Raw genomic sequence first — 15549 nt, 5'->3', positions numbered from 1 at the left:
GGTCTAAAGTAGTGCACGATATAGGCCTGTGGTCTAAAGTAGTGCACTAAATAGGGTTGTGGTCTAAAGTAGTGCACTATGTAGGCCTGTGGTCTAAAGTAGTGCACGATATAGGGCTATGGTCTAAAGTAGTGCACGATATAGGCCTGTGGTCTAAAGTAGTGCACTATATAGGGCTAAGGTCTAAAGTAGTGCACTATATAGGCCTGTGGTCTAAAGTAGTGCACTATATAGGGCATTGTCTACAGGTAGACTTTAGATCTTAGTGGTAAAGGTGATCTTTATGCTGGGAATCTTTTTAGACTGGTTAGTTATAAAAGCAACATCTTTCATAGAGCCACGACTGAGATGAGGAGATGTACAATAACCAAAGATTCACCTTAGTAATGATTTATTTATAACACATTCTACAAAACACAGTAACCACATACTGTTCCAAACTGATGTCCTCAGCATTAGGAAAGACAGAGGAGAAGAAAATAACCCTTAAACTGTCCACCCTTAAACCGGGTGGTAGCTTTTTATGCCAGTTCAACCCTGCACGTTAGAGGCTGCAGCTTCTGCAAACACAACGGGCCAGGATGGGGACATGATGTGCCCGTACCTGCGGCTGTATGTCTGCCCTCTCTGCGGGGCCACCGGGGCCCAAGCCGCCAACGAGCACCATTGTCCCCTGGTCGAAACCACCTACAGCTCTGTCTATGTCTCGCCCATTGGCGTAAAGTACTTTAGTGAAATACTTGAAAGTACTAATTAAGTAGTTTTGGGGTTATCTGGACTTTTCTTGGGCTTCCGAGTGGCGCAGCGGTCTAAGGCACTGCAGCTCAGTGCTTGAGGCGTCACTACAGACACCTTGATTCGAATCCAGGCTGTATCTCAACCGGCCGTGATTGGGAGTCCCATAGGGTATCGCACAATTGGCCCAGCGTCGTCCGGGTTTGGCCGTCATTATAAAGATGAATTTGTTCTTAATTGATATGCCTAATTAAATTAAGGTTTTTACTTTTACTTCACTACATTCCTAAAGAAAATGATGTACTTTTTACTCCGTACATTTTCCCTGATACCCAAAACTATTCTTTACATTTTGAATGCTTATCAGGACACGACAATTGTTTAATTGACACACTTATCAAGAGAACATCCCTACTGCATCTGATCGGGCCGACTCACTAAACACATGCTTCGTTTATAAATGATGTCTGAGTGTTGGAGTGTGTCCCTGGCCATCTGTAAATTAATAAAGAACAACAAAAGGGTGCCATCTGGTTTGCTTTACTTTTTACTTTTGATACCTAAGTATATTTTATCAATTACATTTCCTTTGATATTTAACTATATTTTAACCCATTTACTTTTAGACTTTTACTCAAGTAGTATTTTACCGGGTGACATTCATTTATACTTGAGTCGTTTCATATTAAGGTATCTTTACTTTTACTCAAGTTTGACAAGTGGGTACTTTTTCCACGTGGAGCTACAACAACGATGTGTGCTGTTGGGGGACTGGAGTTGGGAAACACTGATGTAAGGAAACAGATACCGTTTCAATCTTGTCAATAGGCAATCTTTACCTCCCAAGTTAACAGACTAAGTAGGGCAGTAGAAGACACACAACCAGCTTTCTGGATCAGCCCAGTTCTTCTAGAATGCTCCACAGATGGACAGTCATCAACCCATTGTTGTCTAGGAACCTGAGATGGGCCATTAATCATCACTGTTCTGTAAATCAAGGTTAGTGACCCAACCCTGGCAGTCTCCCATGAATTGACGTGTGCCCAATTGAATTGAGTGGTTTGCTATTATTCTGTAAATTTATTGTAAATAAAATGTAAATGGTCACTCAAAACCGGTTCAGGCCAATTTGACAACACAATCTCACATTCAATTCGTGCATGTACATAATGTATTTCAGCATGTTGTTTTGTGGCTTAATTCGTGAGAAAAGACAAGAATTTATACACGATAGCCTATATTTCAATTTTTTCTTCATTATTGAACGTTATGAATATACCTTAATGTTGTATTTATTTAATCCCGTTTTATAAAAGGTGTTTGTATTGCTATATATACTGTTTTCGATTTTTCTGAGGAGACTTTCTGATCAGAATTTGTGAGAAAAGACATACATTTATGTGCGACTTAATCCGTGGGAAAAACATTTTTATTAATGCCACTGCTGTTTTCTATGTTTGATTTCGCTTAATACTTTGGGAAACTGGTGCACTTGTAGTCAGAAAGGCCCTCTTTTTCGTGAAGGCAACAGTACACGTTATTCTTCATAACGCATTTCATATTTCGTGGAGCCTAAATCACAATTTTCTTCATAATGCATTTAATACAAGTTAAGCAGGTTAATGTAAAATAATGAATTATGTTGGTTGACACTTGTGGCTCTTCCGAGGCCGTTTCATTGTGATTATTACGGTGTCAATCATGTTAGCGAGTCAGAAATGTCAGTTTCCAAGTACTGACTAGCACATGAATGGTGTATAATGCTGGCTTCATATTCTCCTGGGACACTGGACAATGGGAAGTCGTAACTCCGACATGATTATGGTCAAGTTCTTTTCAAGTCGGAACAATTCATTAACCAATAGATTGACAACAACATTTTCAATGTTTCCCGTTGTAATTCCAATTTTTAGGGTTATTCAAGTGAAACTTCCCAATCGGAACTAGGTATTTCCGATAACTCCATTTGCACGTGAACGTGGCATTAGTATGTGTGATCGACAACAGTAGGGGCTGGTTCGCGGTGTGTCCAGCCCCAAAACGCATTCCCGACCACTGCGGACTGAGTGTCAGTATCCTGCTGTGTGTCCGTCCAGTCAACTAGTAGAATTATTGTCTGTGACGTAAGTGTGGGATTATTATTAAGGTTCGGGTCGTCTGAGACACCAACAAGTAGGCTATACAATAAACAAGATAACTTTACAACGAAGAAACTAAAGTAATAATAATAAAATAATATATATATATATATACAATTATCATATGTTTGGTTGCTTTGAGACTGAGTCGTGTCTACACAATATTATTTACAACGAGCGGTTCCCATCCTTTTCAAGTGGACTAAATCTGTCTGCAGTTTTATGTTGTAGGGGATCTTTTCCATTAAATACAGTTCTTTCAGTCTACCGCTCCACTCTTCCATAGTATGAATGTCCTCATTTAACCAATGCTCTATAATTATCAATGTCTACACTGTATTTCTGATCAATTTGATGTTATTTTAACGGACACAAAAATGTGCTTTCCTTTCAAAAACAAGGACATTTCTAAATGACCCCAAACATTTGAACGGTAGTGTAGTAACTTAACTAGGATCAGCTTTCTCTCCCCAAGCCGACCAGAAAATAATGGAAAACTGACCCAAGATCAGTGCTGTGCATCCGCAACTTTCAACCCAATGTAATACAGACCGCGTTCCAGCTCGTCAACACAATCGGCTGCAGGGGAGGTTACTTTCTGCCCTGTTCGGCAAATCAAATAATTCAAAATGTATTGGTCACATACACATATTTAGCAGATGTTATTGGTCACATACACATATTTAGCAGATGTTATTGGTCACATACACATATTTAGCAGATGTTATTGCGGGTGTTGCAAAATGCTTGTGTTCCTAGCTCTCCTATGCTATGCTGGTAGTGCACAATATAGGGCTGTGGTCTAAAGTAGTGCACTATATAGGACTGTGGTCTAAAGTAGTGCACAATATAGGGCTGTGGTCTAAAGTAGTGCACTATATAGGGCATTGTCTACAGGTGGACTTTAGATCTTAGTGGTAAAGGTGATCTTTAGGCTGGGAATCTTTTTAGACTGGTTAGTTATAAAAGCAACATGTTTCATAGAGCCACGACTGAGATGAGGAGATGTACAATAACCAAAGATTCACCTAAGTAATGATTTATTTTATAACACCTTCTACAAAACACAGTAACTACATACTGTTCCAAACTGATGTCCTCAGCATTAGGAAAGACAGAGGAGAAGAAAATAACCCTTAAATGGTATTATAAACCATCTTTATTATTATAATGTTGTGTCCATATAACTTGACAAACATTCAGTTCTAATCTGAGTTGATACTTTGGATCATTGTTCTCAAACTGATCTCGATTATTCAAGTCAAAACATAAATACAAAATAACTTCAAGTGAACCTCCGCTATGTGAAGACTGTTTCCCATGAGCCTTTGGGGGCGTTGCGATGATGGTTCGCTGTAGGTCCCAAATGGCACCTTGTTTCCTATATAGTGTACTACTGTTGACCAGAGCCTTATTCCCTATATAGTGTCTCTGGACCCAGGTCAAAAGTAGGGCACTATATAGGGAATAGGGTGCTATTTGGGAGGCTGACTAGATCTCAGAGCGTCGTGGGGGGAAGACGCGGCGTGGGGGAGGCCTCGCTGTCTTGTTGCCACGGCGAAGAGACTCTAGCTCCCGATGGGTAGCCATCACGACCCGACTGAAAGAGAAAGGGATGAAGGAGGGAGAGATAGAGATGGAGGGAGGAAAGAAAAGAGGGAGAGAAAAGAGAAGGATAGGGGAGGGAGGAAGAGATGCATTGGGAGAGAGTGATATTATTTTCAGTTGCTATTTGTCTGTTTTTACTTCTACTTACAAAACATCTGATCACCACTGTCATGCAAATGTAGTTGGTTTGATCTTGAGAGGTGTGAGATTGCTTTAGGCAATGTAAACATATGTTTCCTATGCCAATACTGCCCTTGGAATTGAATTTAAATTGAATTGAGAGAGAGATCAAAGAGAGAGCATAGCAGGACAAGATCTCTCCCTGTGACGACTCCCCCATCCTGGGTCAGTCTGAACACACCCCTTCAAACTGTCCTGTAGACGAGGATAGTCACCCCCCCCCCCACCCCCCCAGCACTGAACACACCCCTTCAAACTGTCCTGCAGACGAGGATAGTCACACCCCCCCCCCCTCCCCAGCACTGAACACACCCCTTCAAACTGTCCTGAAGACGAGGATAGTCACCCCCCAGCACTGAACACACCCCTTCAAACTGTTCTGCAGACTAGGATAGTCACACCCCCCCCCTCCCCAGCACTGAACACACCCCTTCAAACTGTCCTGTAGACGAGGATAGTCACCCCCCTCCCCACCCCACCCCCCCCAGCACTGAACACACCCCTTCAAACTGTCCTGCAGACGAGGATAGTCACACACCCCCCCCCCCCCCCCCAGCACTGAACACACCCCTTCAAACTGTCCTGCAGACGAGGATAGTCACCCCCCCCCCCCCCAGCACTGAACACACCCCTTCAAACTGTCCTGCAGACGAGGATAGTCACACCCCCCCCCCCCCCCCCCTCCCCAGCACTGAACACACCCCTTCAAACTGTCCTGAAGACGAGGATAGTCACCCCCCCCCCCAGCACTGAACACACCCCTTCAAACTGTCCTGCAGGCGAGGATAGTCACCCCCCCACCCCCCCCCCCCCAGTGCTGAACACGCCCAGGTCCCACAACTGCACCGAGAGCTGGAGAGAGACATGGTGGAGCTCAGAGAGCTAGTCCACACAATCCAGACAGAACAAACCCACAAAACAGACCAGCACAACAACACCCCCCAACAAGACCTGGGGGGCCGAAGGTGGAGGTGAACGGCCGTCTGAGAGAGCTGGCTGCTCTATGGACTGAGGTGAGAGAACTTAAAGAGGAGGGAGAGGAACACGTGGTACAGCTAACAGTAGTGAAGGAGGAGAGAGAGGAACACATGGTACAGCTAACAGTAGTGAAGGAGCGGAGAGAGAGGAACACATGGCACAGCTAACAGTAGTGAAGGAGGAGAGAGGAACACATGGTACAGCTAACAGTAGTGGAGAGGAGAGAGAGGAACACATGGCACAGCTAACAGTAGTGAAGGAGAGGAGAGAGAGGAACACATGGCACAGCTAACAGTAGTGAAGGAGAGGAGGGAGAGGGACACCTGGCACAGCTAACAGTAGTGAAGGAGGAGAGAGGAACACATGGTACAGCTAACAGTAGTGGAGAGGAGAGAGAGGAACACATGGCACAGCTAACAGTAGTGAAGGAGAGGAGAGAGAGGAACACATGGCACAGCTAACAGTAGTGAAGGAGAGGAGGGAGAGGAACACATGGCACAGCTAACAGTAGTGGAGAGGAGAGAGAGGAACACATGGCACAGCTAACAGTAGTGAAGGAGAGGAGAGAGAGGAACACATGGCACAGCTAACAGTAGTGAAGGAGAGGAGGGAGAGGAACACCTGGCACAGCTAACAGTAGTGAAGGAGGAGAGAGAGGAACACATGGCACAGCTAACAGTAGTGAAGGAGGAGAGAAAGGAACACATGGTACAGCTAACAGTAGTGAAGGAGGAGAGAGAGGAACATGGCACAGCTAACAGTAGTGAAGGGCAGGAGGGAGAGGAACACATAGTACAGCTAACAGTAGTGAAGGAGGAGAGAGAGGAACACATGGCACAGCTAACAGTAGTGAAGGAGGAGAGAGAGGAACACATGGTACAGCTAACAGTAGTGAAGGAGGAGAGAGAGGAACACATGGTACAGCTAACAGTAGTGAAGGAGAGGAGGGAGAGGAACACATGGTACAGCTAACAGTAGTGAAGGAGAGGAGGGAGAGGACCACATGGCACAGCTAACAGTAGTGAAGGAGAGGAGGGAGAGGACCACATGGTACAGCTAACAGTAGTGAAGGAGAGGAGAGAGAGGAACACATGGCACAGCTAACAGTAGTGAAGGAGGAGAGAGAGGTACACATGACACAGCTAACAGTAGTGAAGGAGGAGAGAGAGGAACACGTGACACAGCTAACAGTAGTGAAGGAGGAGAGAGAGGAACAAGTGGTGCAGCTAACAGCAGTGAAGGAGAGGAGAGAGAGGAACACATGGCACAGCTAACAGTAGTGAAGGAGAGGAGGGAGAGGAACACATGGTACAGCTAACAGTAGTGAAGGAGAGGAGGGAGAGGAACACATGGTACAGCTAATAGTAGTGAAGGAGAGGAGGGAGAGGAACACATGGTACAGCTAACAGTAGTGAAGGAGAGGAGAGAGAGGAACACATGGTACAGCTAACAGTAGTGAAGGAGAGGAGGGAGAGGAACACATGGTACAGCTAACAGTAGTGAAGGAGGAGAGAGAGGAACACATGGTACAGCTAACAGTAGTGAAGGAGAGGAGAGAGAGAGGAACACATGGCACAGCTAACAGTAGTGAAGGAGGAGAGAGGAACACATGGTACAGCTAACAGTAGTGAAGGAGGAGAGAGGAACACATGGTACAGCTAACAGTAGTGAAGGAGGAGAGAGAGGAACACATGGCACAGCTAACAGTAGTGAAGGAGAGGAGGGAGAGGAACACATGGTACAGCTAACAGTAGTGAAGGAGAGGAGGGAGAGGAACACATGGCACAGCTAACAGTAGTGAAGGAGGAGAGAGAGGAACACATGGCACAGCTAACAGTAGTGAAGGAGAGGAGGGAGAGGAACACATGGTACAGCTAACAGTAGTGAAGGAGAGGAGGGAGAGGACCACATGGCACAGCTAACAGTAGTGAAGGAGAGGAGGGAGAGGACACATGGTACAGCTAACAGTAGTGAAGGAGAGGAGGGAGAGGACCACATGGCACAGCTAACAGTAGTGAAGGAGGAGAGAGAGGAACACGTGGTACAGCTAACAGCAGTGAAGGACAGGAACACGTGGTACAGCTAACAGCTGTGAAGGAGGAGAGAGAGGAACAAGTGGTGCAGCTAACAGTAGTGAAGGAGAGGAGGGAGAGGAACACATGGTACAGCTAACAGTAGTGAAGGAGAGGAGGGAGAGGAACACATGGTACAGCTAACAGTAGTGAAGGAGAGGGGGGAGAGGAACACGTGGTACAGCTAACAGTAGTGAATGAGGAGAGAGAGGAACACGTGACACAGCTCATCGATACAGCTTCTTGTTCCCGTCCACTGACACTGCAAGCATGCTGGGTGAACAGGCTGGGCAGTCAAAGTACTGTATATCACAGACCTGATCAATTTCAGAGCGGCAGTACGCCCACTCAAAGAAGCTTTTTTGAAAAGTGTCCCCACAGATCATTCCGTTCTGGTAAGGGAAAAATACATATAGAAAATATATTAAATAACTTACAACAATAGTATAAACAAAACATACTATAATTCACTATGGCTGACTGGATTTCAGTTAAAGTAGGGCCAGTACATAGTGTTGACAGCAAAGCAGGTGAAAGCCGAGTATTTATGTTGTAAAGAGCAGAAATATTGAATGCAAGAGTGGCACAGATAAGGGGCATGGCAGGACAGTGGTGCAGGAGGCTAACACACACTGTAGCAAGAGTGGCACAGATAAGGGGCATGGCAGGACAGTGGTGCAGGAGGCTAACACACACTGTAGCAAGAGTGGCACAGATAAGGGGCATGGCAGGACAGTGGTGCAGGAGGCTAACACACACTGTAGCAAGAGTGGCACAGATAAGGGGCATGGCAGGACAGTGGTGCAGGAGGCTAACACACACTGTAGCAAGAGTGGCACAGATAAGGGGCATGGCAGGACAGTAGTGCAGGAGGCTAACACATACTGTAGCAAGAGACCTGAAGTTTTAACATAGTTACAGTACTGGAAATAAAGTTATGTTACACAAAGTGTTGTAACAAAATGTAACATAGTTAACCTGAAGTCATACATTGGTAAAGCTGAGTATAATTGATTGTTACCCTGCCAAAGTAGTCAGTTCGCTGCTCCAAAATCCGCATAAACGCCAGACGGGACATTCCTGGGGCTGACACTTTCAGCTCCTCAAAAGAGATGAACAGATCTACCTGGTATATGGTGTCACAGTTGACAGTGGCAGGCCAGTACCCATTCTTTATCAGATCTGCCAAGTTTGCTGTCCAGGTGCTAAGACAAGTTGTGCAGGTAAGCACAGGCACTGTGACATTGTAGCGACCTTGAGGGAAAAAATGTAGTCTGAATTAATGTTTTTTTACATTGCTACATCACTGTTTGGTTCTTGTAGATATTGCACATACCATTAATTCCTACGAGGATGATATGTTTCCCAGGGCCAACATGGATGGTGCTTGTCAGGCAACCACATATCACCTCTGGTACATCCAATGGTAAGAAACAATCTAGGGACAATATTTATATACAACAATAAACAACAATACATTTGAACTTTGATATAATACAATCAGCCGCAATTTCTTTTTAAACACACCCTGTTCATGAAGTGCATATTTCCCATCACTGTGGAGGGATATGGCTGTAGTTGGAGGAAGGGGCGTGTAGAACCCCTCGATCATGGACTCTCTGTTGTGCAGGGGGAACTTTGCATGTGTAGAGACATCGCAGTCTTCGCAGTAAAGCTGTTTCGGCAGACAGTCTCTACATCGCAGAATAGCCCTTTTCACATTGCATGACTGACAGATCTTCTGAGAAGCATGCTCTGCAGCCAGCAGAGAATCTACAATCTCAGGCCTGGACTCCCTCCACCTATCCTGTGAGAGTTCCTTCCTCACACTCCAACTGTGTGATGCACCAGGCACAGCAGGATTTGAACACTCAGGGTCTTCTAAGTCAGCTAGGAGGATGTTAATTTCTCTATGAAGTATTGCTTTTTTGAAAACACAAAAATGGGAAAATGATTCAATTAAGAATATGATATAATTTATATATTAAAATGAACATAGGGCTGTAAGTGGGTGACAGCAAATATATCTCTGCAAAATCTATGGTGTGACAAGCCAAAAACCTCAGCTTTGATTCTACAGTAAATTCAATTACAGGGCAGACCAAAATGTTGAGTAAAGTCTAAATTGGAATATCAAACAATAGAACTTGATCCCATCGTCAAATAGAAATTCTGAATGTTCTTAAAACAGCAACAACACACTGAGTACAAAACATTCTCTTTGCCTGACAGACTGACCAGGTCAAAGCTATGATCCCTTATTGATGTCACCTATTAAATCCACTTCAGTGTAGATAAAGGGGAAGAGACAGATTAAAGGAGGATGTTTAAGCCTTGAGACAATTGAGACATGGATTGTGTATGTGTGCCATTCAGAGGGTGACTGGGCAAGACAAAATATTTAAGTGCCTTTGAAAGGGGTATGGTAGTAGGTGCCAGGTCAAACGGTTTGTGTCAAGAACTGCAACGCTGCTGGGTTTTTCACGATCCACATTTACCCGTGTGTATAAAGAATGGTAAACCACCCAAAGGACATCCAGCCAAATTGACACAACTGTGGGAAAAATTTGAGTCAACATGGGCCAGCATCCCTGTGGAACGCTTTCGACACCTTGTAGAGTCCATGCCCTGACGAATTGAGGCTGTTCTGAGGGCAAAAGGGAGTGCAACTCAATATTAGGAATATTTTGTACACTCAGTGTATTTTGACTACAGAGTAAACTCTCCTCAAAGGCAAATGCTTCCAGCTTCCACAATTACAGACAGTGGTTACAAAAGGAACGACACGGTGTAAACATTCCAATAGTGGATTTGAATGAATTCAACTAAGAATAATTCCATAATGTGGAATGGCAGATTGCTTCATATTAAAGGAAATGTGGAGGAAAAAGCTCTGCCAGGATGTTGTTATTGCACTCCCCTACAGAAGTATTTGGACAGTGATGCTAAAATGTTGAATTTGTCTCTACACTCCAGCATTTTCATTTGCTTTGTCGAGAAGCTACCTGCAAGTAAGCATTTCGTTGGATTGTGTTACCATCAGTATCCTGTACATACGACCAATAAAACTTGCAACTAGTCATATAAAGTGCCTTCATTTCGATACGGAAAATCATAAAAGTCTAAAAATACCCTGAAATAAAAGGTGACATTCTGTACTGTAATCAAACATTTGATCTCAAATCCGAAATTCTGGAGAGACATTTAAAAATGTTGCATCACTGTCAAAATAAAGATGTAGTGCAGTATAATTCAGTAACACCAAGATGACCCCAATTTTGAAAGTAAAACAATTTAAACATACATATTTCTTCATCGATGTTTAAAACTGGAGTGGATTCCAATCCACTGGTACTCGTCTCTAAAATAAGATATGCAAAAAAGGAAAGGGTTAGAATTAAAAACATTCAGAAGTTGATAAAGCCCTTTTTGGATTTATATTAATGCTATATGGTTAAAACTATTATTTTAATAACATTGATGGTAAGTTATTGCAATAATAGCTCTCTCAATAAATTCAAGTGGTTACATTTCGCCAACCCCATCACTCAGCTTTTAACCAAAACAGGGGAGGGGAGTGTGCTTTGTTATTGTTTCAACTACCAATTACAGATTTAATAAAAATACAATAAATGAATTACAAGGCCACTGAATAACAAGGAATTGTATAGATTAATATATTCAATCGCTCATCAATAATACCTGATTCTTCCTCAGTGACTGGCCCTAAATGTTGCACTAGTCTGGCTCTTGATGTACTGGCCCTTGGAGCTGAAATAATTGGTAATAAAAAGGTTTCAATTCTAAAGATTTGCTGGAATTCTGACTCTGCTTTCGTTAAATATGTATTTTCATCAGAGACAACAGTTAGGGAAAGGTGGGATCAGACCTGCATGTAATATATTATGTGCTGTGGGTAGATGGTACTAGACCGGCCTATGGCACAGCAACAAAAGTTTGATATACTATGATACAGTATGTTTGAAAGGAAAAAGTCAGATCAGGGACCAATAAAATTAAACACCTAGACGGGATGAAACTTACCAAAAGAAGTGGATGTAGTTGCCTTCCTGGTTTGAGAAACAATCTGTCCTCTCTCATCCCTTTGTCTCCATCTGAACCTAATCCCTGGAGGCTTGTTTGTCTTTTTCTTCTTATTTTCCTAAAAAGTGCATTTCAATTATCATGGATGGCCCACTAATAAAATTCTCCCACAAGCATGGCTCGCTTGTGCACATATGGAGCACAAGCAATCATTTTATTTCCACATAAGGTGAAGTGATTTGTCAGCTGAGGAAAGGCACCTGCAGTAGACCCATGTTCTGTCTCACTCACACTGCTAACATGTGTAGAAGTTCACAAGGATGCTAATTAGTGCACCCTTGTGCCTCATGCTCAATGGGCAACATCATTGATGCCCGTGTTCAGATCATATCACGGAGTCTACGTTTAAATTCACATTTGTGCCATGTGGGGTCTACTTTGACAAATAAAAAGCAATGATAAATCATAACGCTGTGGTGCTGGGGTTGTGTTGGGAATATTTATGCACGTATGGGAGCTGTAGGGGTTACATTACCGGTAATGTACGACTTGTTACATTACCCGTTCTGGGTTGAGCTCCTCAGCCAGTCTTTTTGCCTCGTTAATGGCCTCGTCTAGTTGGGCTTGTGGGTCCTTCTCTGGGTTGAGCTCCTCAGCCAGTCTTTTTGCCTCGTTAATGGCCTCATCCAGTTGGTCTTGGGGGTCCTCAGAGGCCATACCATCTCAAAAGAAACATAAAGAGAAAACTTCCAATCCTAACACATTCCTTCACATAGTAACCTCCCCCGTCTATGACAAAAGCTGCATGTCATTGATAGCGTGTGTTTTACTATGTCCTGCACGTCACTAAAGGTCTTCATCCTCCTCCACACAGACTGACTGATCTACAAATCACTTTGCATAACAAATACATATTTATTATTACTTGCAGATCAGTCAGTCTGTCACCATTTACCAACATTGCACTATTAGTCTGTCACTTCCTTGTTCATGTTGTTCTATGGCATGTGTGCAACTCCAGTCCTTAAAGGCTACAGTGTCTACAAGTTTTGATAAATTTAGATCATTGACTAGTTAGGACCTCTCACCTGATTGTCTGTCTTAACAGGATTTCATCAACTCCTTTACGTACCTCCTAGGGTCCCTCTCTCCTTCTTCTAAGGAAAAGTCACAAGATGAATACAGATTAAGTGGCAATGTGTATTTCTTTGAAGATGCAAAGAGGAAAAAGGGGAATATATAGCCTAATGTATAGGTGGCTAAAATAATAAGTGAGAATGATATCCAAATATACGCAACTAATGCACCAAAAATATCCACACGTTCTATGTTGTGTATGCAACTTTATTCACCTTAGTTACGTAACCTTCCTTACTGGTTTAACACGTTTTTTAAACCAAACACTTTAACAAACACTAAACAAATGTGTATGCATGCTGTATTTCTGACAACAAGGGACGAACTGGCGACCTACCTGTTATCTGTCCAGGGTCCAGACATCTGGTGTGGGAGAAAAATCTATTAACAACAAGTGTGACATGACCGGATGAGGTAACTATTCTTGTTCTTCTTGTAACTTTCCGGTAGGCTAGAAGCTTTCCGGTGTTTTGCTGCTCGACACAGGTCGACGCAGGTATTGCACTTGATTTATCGTTATCGTAACAGTAGGTGCAGCCAAGTGGAAATACGAAAGGTTTCTAGCTATTTCGCACTGACGGTAATTTGAACACAATAACGTTTCTAGTGAAAAGGTGCTTACACTCAGAGCCATGTATTTACACTCAGCCACCCTAGCCTTATTACGGGTTAACGTTTTGGTAATTTTGGTTGGCCAATCAAAATGTAAGACTACAATGACTGCATACGTTTCCCCAAATGTTTTACGAAAAAAAAATGTTTTGTTATTGATGGACAATGGCAAGGCTGCCATTGTATTTTCAGTTACATTCTGGTCAATAAAAATGGTTTACACGTTTGTTTTTTAAGAAATACATGGAACTACAACCGAATAAAACACCATTAGCCATCATGCATTGCATGATTCATTCTATACTGAAGTCTGTTCAGAAAAATCGAAAACAGTACATATAGGCATAAAACCACAATGTTTTAATAGGGATTAAATAAAGAAAATATATATATAACCTCTTATGGTTATATGGTTAAAAAAAAGACAAAATATCTATATATTCATAACGTAAAATAAATAAATACAGGCGATCGCGTCTATGGTTGTTGCAACGGCTTGTGTGTCGCCTACTGGTTAAATTCGTGTCTTTTCGCACGAATTAAGTAGCACAGAAATTCGTGTATTTTCAAACGAATTGAACCACCACAAAACACCCCAAAAATGCACAAAAACGCACGAAATCTGCTGAAATAAATTTTGTACATATATGCGCGAATTGAATGTGAGGCTGGGCTGGGTTAAATGTCTTGCTTAAGTCGGCCCCGGAGAAGGAGAGCACACAGTCCTTGGTAGCGACCGCGTTGGTGGCACTGTGTTATCCTCAAAGCGGGTGTCCCTGTCTGCACATCATGTTTGTGTCCCAAATGGCATTGTATTTCCTAAATAGTGCCCTACTTTGATCAGGGGCCATAGGCCTGTGGTCTAAAGTAGTGCACTATATAGGGCTGTGGTCTAAAGTAGTGCACGATATAGGTCTGTGGTCAACAGTAGTGCACTATATAGGCCTGTGGTCTAAAGTAGTGCACTATATAGGGCTGTGGTCTAAAGTAGTGCACTATATAGGGCTGTGGTCAAAAGTAGTGCACTATATAGAACTGTGGTCTAAAGTAGTGCACGATATAGGTCTGTGGTCAACAGTAGTGCACTATATAGGCCTGTGGTCTAAAGTAGTGCACTATATAGGGCTGTGGTCAACAGTAGTGCACTATATAGGACTGTGGTCTAAAGTAGTGCACTATATAGGCCTGTGGTCTAAAGTAGTGCACTATATAGGGCTGTGGTCAACAGTAGTGCACTATATAGGACTGTGGTCTAAATTAGTGCACTATCTAGGGCATTGTCTACAGGTGGACTTTAGATCTTAGTGGTAAAGGTGATCTTTATGCTGGGAATCTTTTTAGACTGGTTAGTTATAAAAGCAACATGTTTCATAGAGCCACGACTAAGATGAGGAGATGTACAATAACCAAAGATTCACCTTAGTAATGATTTATTTTATAACACATTCTACAAAACACAGTAACTACATACTGTTCCAAACTGATGTCCTCAGCATTAGGAAAGACAGAGGAGAAGAAAATAACCCTTAAACCGGGTGGTAGCTTTTTATGCCAGTTCAACTCTGCACGTTAGAGGCTGCTGCAGCACTATATACACAGACATGGAATCACTGGCTACTTTAATAATGGAACATTAATCACTTTAATAATGTTTACATGCTGCTTTACTCATCTCATATGTATATACTATATTCTATTCTACTGTATTTTAGTCAATGCCACTCCGATATTGCTCAGCATAATATTTATATAATTCTTCATTCCATTATTTTAATTTTAGATTTGTGTATATTGTTGTGAATAGTTAGATACTACTGCACTGTTGGAGCTAGGTACACAAGCATTTCACTACACCCACAATAACATCTGATAAATATGTGTATGTTACACAATAAAATGTGATTTATAGACCTGCATTATTATTATAACGTTGTGCCCATATAACTTCACACACTTTCAGTTCAAATCTGGGTTGATACTTGGGATGGTAATGGGGTGTCATTTAAGACGCAGACCTCGTTACTAAACTGTTGAAATCCTTCCTT

General features: G+C 42.6%; 1 protein-coding gene across 7 annotated transcripts; it reads right to left on the bottom strand.

The window, feature by feature from the left end:
* Positions 1-3896: 3896 nt before the first annotated feature.
* LOC129839359 (uncharacterized) lies at positions 3897-13852 on the bottom strand. 7 transcript variants are annotated; one of them, XM_055906743.1, is made up of 10 exons: positions 13230-13823; positions 12844-12912; positions 12317-12477; positions 11756-11873; positions 11414-11482; positions 11016-11072; positions 9239-9634; positions 9048-9149; positions 8838-8965; positions 3897-4473 (listed from the first exon to the last, which is right to left on the bottom strand). In XM_055906743.1, the coding sequence occupies exons 3-10, from the start codon at positions 12470-12472 to the stop codon at positions 4372-4374; spliced, it is 1128 nt and encodes a 375-aa protein (XP_055762718.1). In that variant the 5' UTR covers positions 12473-12477; positions 12844-12912; positions 13230-13823; the 3' UTR covers positions 3897-4371. The 7 variants fall into 7 exon arrangements, with proteins under 7 accessions (XP_055762718.1, XP_055762719.1, XP_055762720.1 ...); XM_055906744.1 differs by having other exon boundaries at positions 12888-12912; XM_055906745.1 differs by having other exon boundaries at positions 12844-12909.
* Positions 13853-15549: the final 1697 nt, after the last annotated feature.

Source organism: Salvelinus fontinalis, chromosome 40, assembly GCF_029448725.1.
Source record: "Salvelinus fontinalis isolate EN_2023a chromosome 40, ASM2944872v1, whole genome shotgun sequence".
NCBI lineage: Eukaryota > Metazoa > Chordata > Actinopteri > Salmoniformes > Salmonidae > Salvelinus > Salvelinus fontinalis.
Note: the sequence above shows the minus strand (reverse complement) of the source record. Positions and strands in the feature narration are given on the sequence as shown.

Bases quoted from the DNA above. Each gene is read 5' to 3' on its own strand.
- LOC129839359 (XM_055906743.1), bottom strand. From the start codon at position 12,472: ATGGCCTCTGAGGACCCCCAAGACCAACTGGATGAGGCCATTAACGAG. The intron at 11,874-12,316 runs GTAATGTAACAA...TGCACTTTTTAG, and splicing joins AGGAGCTCAACCCAGAACGG to GAAAATAAGAAGAAAAAGAC. The intron at 4,474-8,837 runs GTAGATCTGTTC...TTTCTCTTTCAG, and splicing joins ACTGTGACACCATATACCAG to TCGGGTCGTGATGGCTACCC.